Consider the following 10,351-nt stretch of genomic DNA (forward strand, 5'->3'; position numbering starts at 1 on the left):
AGGACACAGGATATTATTTTGCCAACTTTTTTCTCAACCTCAGACAAGGATGAGGCGAGATCTTTAAGTTTGTTAGACGTCAGAAGAAGTCTATTGATTTTTTTAGAAGCCACTAAGGTCTTCAGGAAGTCAGACTCACTTTTTGTTAATTTTTCGGGCGCCCGCAAGGGCTGCAAGGCGTCCAAAGCGTCTATCGCCAGGTGGATACGAATGGCGATAGTTAAAGCCTATGAGTTAGAGGGGAAGCAGGCACCCTTAGTTAAGGCACATTCTACAAGGGCGGTTTCAGCATCATGGGCAGAGAGAGCTGGAGCCTCTCCGGAGGAGATCTGCAAAGCAGCAACGTGGTCCAGCTACTCAACGTTCGCAAGACATTACCGTCTGGATTTATGGTCTGATAAAGAGCAGACTTTTGGACGTAAGGTCCTCCAGGCAGTGGTCCCGCCCTGACAAGGTGAGCTCCTTGCTTATCATCTCAAAGGCTGTCCTGGAAGACGATATGAGAAAACCGGAGTTAGACTTACCGGTAACTCTTTTTCTAGGAGTCTTCCAGGACAGCCTGGCTTCCCACCCAAAGTTGTTTAAATTGGACTAAGTGGTGAGGATGTGTATTAACATGATTGTTAGTGTGTTATGTCTTTCAGAGCCTCCCGGCGGTTCTTGGAGTAAAACTGAGGAGGGCCTGGAGGACCACACCTTTTATTTAATTGGCTTGACGTGTTTCCTGTCCCGGAGGGAGGAGCCCTATATCTCAAAGGCTGTCCTGGAAGACTCCTAGAAAAAGAGTTACCGGTAAGTCTAACTCCGGTTTTTTTCCTTCACTGATGTGTACTGATGAGGCTGCACTGTTGAGATAGCACTATTGGGCACAAATTGGTAGGGATGCACCGAAATTTCGGCCGCTGAAACATATCGGCCGAAAATGGCCTTTTCGGCATTTTGCCGAAAGAATTCTTGCCGATAATGGCGCCGAAAATCGCGCATGCGCAGTAGCGGTGGGAGAAACTTTGGATGACATCACTCGTTCTGTGGGCGGCTTGCACGTTCCTCGCAGATAAGACGCCGCACTCGTAAGCACGTTCCCTGCTGAGACGCTGGCACCTTCCCCGCGGACGCTCCTCGTGCTTGTGAGACGCTGCTGGGACCCGAGAGACGCTGCTGGGACCCGAGAGACGCTGCTGGGACCCGAGAGACGCTGCTGGGACCCGAGAGACGCTGCTGGGACCCGAGAGACGCTGCTGGGACCCGAGAGACGCTGCTGGGACCCGAGAGACGCTGCTGGGACCCGAGAGACGCTGCTGGGACCCGAGAGACGCTGCTGGGACCCGAGAGACGCTGCTGGGACCCGAGAGACGCTGCTGGGACCCGAGAGACGCTGCTGGGACCCGAGAGACGCTGCTGGGACCCGAGAGACGCTGCTGGGACCCGAGAGACGCTGCTGGGACCCGAGAGACGCTGCTGGGACCCGAGAGACGCTGCTGGGACCCGAGAGACGCTGCTGGGACCCGAGAGACGCTGCTGGGACCCGAGAGACGCTGCTGGGACCCGAGAGACGCTGCTGGGACCCGAGAGACGCTGCTGGGACCCGAGAGACGCTGCTGGGACCCGAGAGACGCTGCTGGGACCCGAGAGACGCTGCTGGGACCCGAGAGACGCTGCTGGGACCCGAGAGACGCTGCTGGGACCCGAGAGACGCTGCTGGGACCCGAGAGACGCTGCTGGGACCCGAGAGACGCTGCTGGGACCCGAGAGACGCTGCTGGGACCCGAGAGACGCTGCTGGGACCCGAGAGACGCTGCTGGGACCCGAGAGACGCTGCTGGGACCCGAGAGGCGCTGCTGGGACCCGAGAGGCGCTGCTGGGACCCGAGAGGCGCTGCTGGGACCCGAGAGACGCTGCTGGGACCCGAGAGACGCTGCTGGGACCCGAGAGACGCTGCTGGGACCCGAGAGACGCTGCTGGGACCCGAGAGACGCTGCACATACTGAAGTACAACAGTGGGCACTGGGCACTGTCCCTCCTAGATGGCTACCATTACTACTATTCGCCGGTGAGCAATGCATTGCCTTTTTGCCTTAAACTGCCAAACAATCCAACTCATTTATTTTACTATACTACTGAAACTGTTATAGCAGTCAAACAACATGTATTACTTACGCCTTTGTGCCATGCAGTATGGTATTAATTAAATGTCTTACAGTACATCGTGATGTAGCAAAAGAAAAAAAAAAAAAAAAAAAAAATGTAAACTGATTTGAAATGGAATGGCATGCTATTTATTATTCTGTAGTACTAGTATACTATAAAATGCATGCCCTTGTTGTCATTGAATATTTATATTATTATATAAATTTTATTGTACAACAACAAGCACATGAAGTTATAGTATTATATTATACTGCAGAATAGCGCCCAAAAAATTAAATATAGCATGAAATTGCAATTTGCATGCAAGCAATCCATTCCATTTGCAATGAAATTTAATCAGTGCAATTATATTATCTTTTGGTACAAGTCAGGAGATATACTGCAGTGCAGACATATTAACTACCTTGCATGGCAAGAGCTGCAGCGTTTAAAAAAAAAAAAAAAGTGATAGTTTGTTATTTTTTAAAACTGCCTCCTGGGATTTAGCTTTAAAATTAATTTCGTCCTTTTTTTTCTTCTTTTCCCCCTCAGATTTCACTCCCACTATAGATCATTCTATGCTATTATTCTGCGCTACCAGCAAAGGTGGACCATGTCTGCAGTGTGGAAATATTTTAAAGTTTCTGATAAAGACCCCAAATTTGCTATCTGTAGTCTTTGCTCAGCAGAAATTTCAAGAGGGGGTACAGTGCCAAGGCATTTTTCAACAACAGGTTTGATACACCATCTGAAAATACAACATCCAGTTCAGCATTCAGATTACAAGAAAACAGTGCCACTTCCAAAAAGTGACTCAGGCTCAACACCATCTGTGGCCACGGTCTTTGAAAAGGTAAAAAAATTTGCAAGTGACAGTCCCAAAGCTCGTGCCATAACAGATAAAATTATGGAATTTATTGCATTAGACGACCAGCCATTCTCTGTTGTGGAGGACATTGGATTCCGTAGGCTTATGCAACATATTGATCCGCGTTACTCACTACCAAGCAGACGCTACTTTGCAGATACCCGTCTACCTGAATTGTTTTGCAGTGTTAGAAAACACGTTCAAGAGCTCATGACTACCGACATCATAGCAATCAGTTTTACTACCGACATATGAAGTTCAGACGTCAGTCCAACGAGCATGCTTAGCCTGACAGCGCAGTGGATAGATGACAAATTTCAATTGCAAAACATCCTACTTAACGCACGCGAGTTTGTTGGATCACATACTGCAGCAGCAATAGCTGACACTTTAAAATCCATGCTTGACACTTGGCACATTGAGAAGTCTAAAGTGCATTTGATTGTACGAGATAATGCGCGGAACATGGCAAAGGCAATGGAGGACAGTGAACTTAAAAGCATACCGTGTATGGCACACACGATGCAATTGGCTGTGAATGAAGGATTGCTGAGTCAGCGCACCATATCTGATATTGTATCAAAAGGAAGAAAAATTGTGGGTCACTTTAAGCATTCTCCACTTGCTTATTCCAGATTACAAGCTTTGCAGATACAGTTTGGAATGCCACCAAAACGACTGCAGCAAGATGTAGCCACTCGTTGGAACAGCACCTACTATATGCTGCAAAGTCTTTTTGAACAAAAGCGTGTTTTAGCTGCATACATTGCAGATTACGAGCTGCCGGCAACACTGAGTGCACATCAGTGGATGTTAGTTGAAAATAGTTTGTCTCTTCTATCTCCATTTGAACAGTTAACAAAAGAAATAAGCTCAACTAATGCTTCCATTTCTGAAGTTATTCCCTTGATTGCCGCACTGAAGCGTCTGCTAGGAAAAGAGATAGAAACAGACCATGGCGTAAAAACGGCTAAAACCACTCTACTGGAGGCTGTTACCAACCGGTTTCAAGACACCGAGTCCAACCCTCTGTACTGCATTGCAACAGTTCTAGATCCTCGATTTAAAGAGCATTATTTTAATGTTGAGAAAAAGCAGCGTGCACGGGAAATGATACAGGCACAAATGGAGGTGGTGGAAGCATCCGGTGAAGGAGTTTTGAGGTGTAGCACAGAGGAAAGTGAGAAGAAACGGTTGCATACAAGTGAAGAGGAACACGCTCCCTCCATATCTGATATGTTTGAAGAAGTTTTACATGAATGCACCCCGGTCCATAGCAGTGCAACAACAAGTGCAGCTACCCAACAGCTGGACATTTATTTAGCTGAACAGCCTATCGCCAGAAGTGACAATCCCCTTGTGTACTGGCGCATCAACAAACAACGTTTTCCTTTGCTTGCACAGATTGCACGCAGATATTTATCTGCCCCAAGCACCAGTACAGAGAGTGAGAGACTATTCTGTCTAGCATATCATATTCTTGACGAGAAGAGAAATCGTCTCTCCTGTGAGAAAGCGGAGCAACTTTTGTTCTTAAAGCTAAATCTGCCACTTATACTGAAATAGATTTATAAATCCGTAGCATAGACTAATTCCTTTACCATGTTGTTGAACATAGTAAATGAATTGGCATTGGACTGTGCTATTTGGACAATTGGAACATACAACATAGTATGACTGACTACCAGTATGTTCCAGTTGTCTAGTTGTGCCATACTGCCATTAGTGGTTTGTTCATTGTAGTAGTTCTACAGTTTTTGCACTTCAATTTAAGAGATCTCCAGTTTTAGTACTGTACACAGTCACACACATCATACATAGTTTGTTGCTGTTGGGCCAAACTATATCTCTCTCTCTCCCTAAGCTTTCAGCCCGCTGCATGTGCAAAACTGTATGTCCTGTATCTGTGGCTGTCCACATATTCCAGTACTATACCACACTGTGTTCCAGATATGGGCAGAGACTTCCAGAAACAGACTAGTCTACATTGCTTGCTGTGATTGCCCGAGCACCGCTGCTGTAGACCAGACTGTAGACTGTGTTCCAGGATGTCTCTGCTCATACCCGGGGGCCGGAAAACAGTGTGGTCTACTGTATGACTGTGTATGTAACCCGCAGCTACATACATACACTTTTATCGCACATGCAGCCGCTGACACCTTAGGGAGAGATAACTGAATTACTACTAGTTCTTCTGGTTTAAGTTGAAAATTAATAAAGTCTAAGACATTAAGTCTTCTTAGACTTAGTCGTTTTATTTTTATATTATTTTATTTCATTTTTTTTATTTATTTTGTTGTTATGGTTCAATGTGCACTGACTGCAGTCTACACTGTAGGATATGCGGTAGTAATTTATCATTTCATTTTGTATTTTACGATTTTATCTTCTGTGTCCACTGTCCAATTTATTTGGGTTGCTTTATTAAAGTACTGTTATTTTCCATTACTGGACTATTCTTTTATTCATAAAATTAATGATTCAGTTGAATATGAATACTATATAAGGCGATATATATATTTTTTTTTATATATAAAAAAAAAGCCATTTTCGGTTTCGGTGCTGTTTCGGCCTAGTGTATTTTTCATTTTCGGTATCGGTTTCGGCACCAAAAAACCCATTCGGTGCATCCCTACAAATTGGCATCACTAATGGGCACTGTTGGGGCTGCACTGATAATCAGGGCACTAGTGCCTTGATTGTATGGTCCTCCCTGGTGAGGAGATGCCACCGATTAGCTCTCCTCTCACTCTGTCAGTGTAAGATGAGAAGAGCCAGTATTTACATGTGATTGGACACCGCTGATCACATGGTTAAAGAGCTGCATCATCAGCTTTTTCCTGAGATTGGGGGTCACACCATGTCCCAGGTACACAGCACACTCACGATCACGGTAAGACGCCATGATGTCATCTCGCATATGTGGGTGTGAGGTAGTAGAAGAAAAGCTCCAGTGGTTTTTCTGACTGTTTAAAGTCAGTAGTGACAAAAGCTGTAGCCGCTGACTTTTATTGGACACTCACCTCTCCCAGGATGGAGAGTGTGCTCACATGAGGGGGCGCCAGGGACTGTCTTCAGTCCTTGGCATCTTAACCATGGGCAACCCGCTTCAACAGCTTGCAGCTTCACAGCCAAGTGCCCTCAGTGGATTGTGAATGGTCCTGTGACATGTCCCAGATGACTGTGGGGGGGGGGGGGGGTCCCGCTCCCCCCTAAAACACTAAATGTCAAAGAGGAGCGGGGGAGGAGGCCTAAACGCAGAACTTCCCCTTTAGACCTGATTCACACCTATGCATTTTTAGTGCTTTTTGCATATTTGCACTACAGAACGTGTTCCATAGGAAACCATGTTAAATGGACTGTAGTGCAAGTCTGCAAAATGCACTAAAAAAATGCATAGTTGTGAATCCAGCCTTAGGCTGGGTTCACACTGGCGCGGCTAGGAGAACCGGATGCGATTCGCACCGCACTGCAGTGCAAATCACATCCGATCTCTGTGCGATGCGAGTTCAGCCATACAGATAGTATGGCTGAATTGGCATCGCACTAGAGGTCGACCGATATATCGGCCGATATTTGCCGTTTTTTTAATAATCGGCATCGGCAGATTGTGCTGATAAAAAGCCGATTTAGAACTACAGCGCGACTTAGAAATGACTTCTGTAGAAGTCAGTGTAAGTTGCCTGAGTCATCATAGAAACCCTTTCCTCCTCTCTGGGCAGACTGCCAAGAAAAGAACAGAAAGATACAATGTTTACACTTCAATGAATGAAGTCATCTCTGTGTGTAGAAGTTCTCAGTTTAACCATTTAAAGACTAAATCTTTTCTGACACTTGTTGCTTACAAGTAAAAATCCTGTATTTTCTGCCAGAAAATCACTTAGACCCCCCAAAAATTATATATATTTTTTTAGCAGAGATCCTAGGGAATAAAATAGTGGTTGTTGCAATATTTTATGTCACACGGCATTTGCACAGAGGTCTTTCAAATGCACTATTTAAAAAATAAAAATAAAAACAGTAAAGTTAGCCCATTTTTTTTTTTTTCGTCTAAAAGTTTTGACTACCTGTTTTTATTTAATATATAGGTTTTTTTTTTTTTTTTTTTTTATCTAAATCATACATACAAGTAAACTGATTGGAGGTTTGTTATGTTTAAATGTAAGAAATTTTCTGTATCACTTATGAAGACTGCTTTCACACTGGAGCGGGCAGGCGTTGATGGTAAAACGCAAGTTTTAGCGGCTCTTTACCATCATTTTAGCGGTGCTATTTGGCTGCTAGTGGGGCACATATAATCCAGCTAGCGGCCAAGGAAGAGGTTAAATGCGCCCATGAAGCACTGCTGCCAAATCGCATTGCATGCACTTCGGCAGTGGTGCCCATTCATATCAATGGGCAGGAGTGGTGGAGGAGCGGTATACACCACTCCAAACGTGCTGCTTGCAGGACTTTTTTTTTTTAAGATCCTGCCAGCGCATCGCCTCAGTGTGAAAGCACTCGGGCTTTCACACAGACTGCAGGGAAGCCATTTTGCAGGCGCTATTTTTAGCCCAAAAGCGCCTGAAAAACGCCCCAGTGGGAAAGGTGTGTTAGATCAAGGGGGATTAAAAAAATTAAAAAAAAAAAAAGGAAAAAAATAAAATAAAATCGGCCTAACATATTGGCCAAAAAAAAAAAAAAAAAAAAAAAAAAAAAAAAAAAATCGGCATCATATATCGGCTATCGGCCGCCATGATTTCTAAATATCGGCATCGGCCAGAGAAAAACGCATATCGGTCGACCTCTACATCGCACCCGCCACAAACTCGCACAGGACCCTTTTTTTGGTCCGCAGCAGAATCGGATCGCATGGGTGTTCACACCATTCAATCCGATTCCTGTCCGAGTTTGCAGATCGCACTGCGATATGCAAACTGATCTGGGGGTGTCATTAAGGTTTCACTGACACTCCCAGCAGTCCACATAGGGCAGTGTGAACTGCCGGCGGGAGGCATGCGATGCGGGAACCCGCCGCGGATTTGCGGCGTTCCCGCATTGCTCCAGTGTGAACCCAGCCTAAAAGTGGATGGAGTGCAGCGTTTTCTTATCTCACTTCAAATCACTAAGAACCCACACACTGTCAGATTTCTGCAGATTTACCAAAACCATGTAGTACAAGGGCCTGCCTGATTACATACAAATTGAAACTAGGGCTGAAACAACTAACAGATTAATCGACAACTAATCGATTATGAAATTAATTGATTACTATTTTCATAATCGATCGGCCACTAACATAATGGGGTTAAAAGAAAACTAAAATTAGCCCTTTATTGTACAAAAAGAGCAAGTCGCTACTGTAAATATTACTTTCAATGTCCCATAGTAAAAAATGAACCCCTTACAGTAGTGATTATTTGCTCTTTGTACTCATTTTAGTTTTTTTAACCCCATTATGTTACTAAACATCTCAGGCCTGGGTCACACCTGTTTTTTTTTTTTTTTTTTTTTTTTGCAGAAACGCACTACAGTTCATTTACATGGTTTCCTATGGGACACGTTCACATCCATGATTTTTCTCAGCTGCTGTGTATTTGGAAAAGACAAGGACTTTTTAAACGTAAAATGGTGCCATTTTGGTTTAATATACTTCAATTGAGAAGCTGCAGAAAAACATGTAATAATGCGTTTTTTGCAGCAATTTGTGTTTTTTCAATCTGCCCAACAAAATTGGCCTAAAAAATAAAAAAAATTTGCAGCAAAATTACCCTTTTTTTAAGGTTATTAACTGATCAAAACAATAATCGGCCAACTAATCAATTTGTTAGTTGCAGCCATAATTGAAACTCCTAAGGTCTGACCTCATATTATATGGTTTTGGTAAAACTGAAGACAAAAATCTGCAGAAAATCTAATAGTGTGTATGGGGCCTTAAAGCGGGAGTCCACCGGGACTCCGCGTTTTTTTTTTTTTTTTTTTTTTAAAAGCCAGCAGCTACAAATACTGCAGCTGCTGACTTTTAAAATAGTGACACTTACCTGTCCAGCGCGCCCGCGATGTCGGCACCCGAAGCCGATCTCTAGATCGACACTCGAGTGCTGCCGCCGCCATCTTGGGTATGGGAATCAGGAAATGGAGCCTTTCGGCTTCATTTCCCGGTTCCCTACTGCGCATGCGCGAGCCGCGCAATGAGGACGGTCCCCGCTGCCTCTGGGATCTGTGTGTTTCCCAGCAGGCAGCGGGGCACTTGCGGGAAGGGGCGGGCACTTGCGGAAAGGGGCGTAAATTACGCCCCTTTCCGCAGAGAGCTATCCCGGAAGTGGGTGCAGTTACCTGGATTATCCAGGTAACTGCACCCCCCTCCCCCCTGAAAGGTGCCGATTGTGGCACCGGAGGGGGGGAGGGTTCCGATGAGCGGAAGGTCCACTTTAGGGTGGACCTCCGCTTTAAGTGCAATGGCTTTCTCCACTTCTGTTAGCCTGATAACTTCTGACAAGTTCTAGAAGACAGGAGATAGGAAGGTGTGCCAGGGGAGGTGCTAGCAATAGATTAGCAGACTGCTAAACCACTCACAGGCAAGCTCTGTATGTGTGGGCGGGGTGTATGCGCCTTTCCTCCAATCAGCTGTCTCACAGTGTCTACCAATAACAGGACCTGCACTTTCTAATACGGTATATAAAGACAGCAGACAAACAGGTACAACTTATGTAAGGAGATTCGTTTCATCTCCGTCTCATCAGAGCCTGCGCACGTCACTAGGTGCGTATATATGTATACAAAGCACCCCATGTGACCAAGGCCTAAACATCCCACACCATACATGACAGCAGATGTAAAACACGTCTGCTGGTTCTATAGGACTACGCAGTACGCACACTCCAATCACAGACCCCCGCTCCCCCGGCTGTCCTATCACAGCCCTCCGTGTACGGTCAGTCCGGCCCCTCCTCTTACATTCTGGTAGCAGTTCATACACAGCGATTCGATGGCCTCCGTCTGCTGCTCCTCGTCCTCCGCACTGATATCCCGGAACACGGAGGACACCGGCTCTGGGGCGCTCAGGACGGACATGCTGACGGCGGTCTGCTCGGCCTCGAACACGCTTCCTCCACCGCACACGTGACCAACCCGGAACTCCCCGACCGCCCTCTCTTAAAGGGAACGATCGTCTTTTTATGTCAGAAATAGCGAGAGCACGGAATGCCTACTGCGCATGCGCCATATTAAAACTTTGCGCTCTAATGATCATGATTTGGCTGGGGGAGGAGCCCAGCACACAGAAGTGACTGGGTGATGAGTGGGAGATACATAACTACCGTCTGGTTGTCTGACAGACGTCATGTGACAGGGAGGGGCCATCCCATCCTCCCCCTG

At 45.8% G+C, this 10,351-nt stretch overlaps 1 protein-coding gene across 1 annotated transcript in view; it reads right to left on the reverse strand.

The window, feature by feature from the left end:
- The window catches only part of ZPR1 (ZPR1 zinc finger), a 42,635-nt gene extending 32,506 nt beyond the window's left edge, over positions 1–10,129 (reverse strand). Inside the window, 1 exon segment of the mRNA XM_077456962.1 lies at positions 9,932–10,129. Coding sequence (XP_077313088.1) covers positions 9,932–10,048 — 117 coding nt within the window. The 5' untranslated portion in view covers positions 10,049–10,129.
- Positions 10,130–10,351: the final 222 nt, after the last annotated feature.

This window comes from Lithobates pipiens, unplaced genomic scaffold, assembly GCF_037356315.1.
Source record: "Lithobates pipiens isolate NorthernLeopardFrog02 unplaced genomic scaffold, aLitPip1_a1.2 Scaffold_27, whole genome shotgun sequence".
Lineage (NCBI taxonomy): Eukaryota > Metazoa > Chordata > Amphibia > Anura > Ranidae > Lithobates > Lithobates pipiens.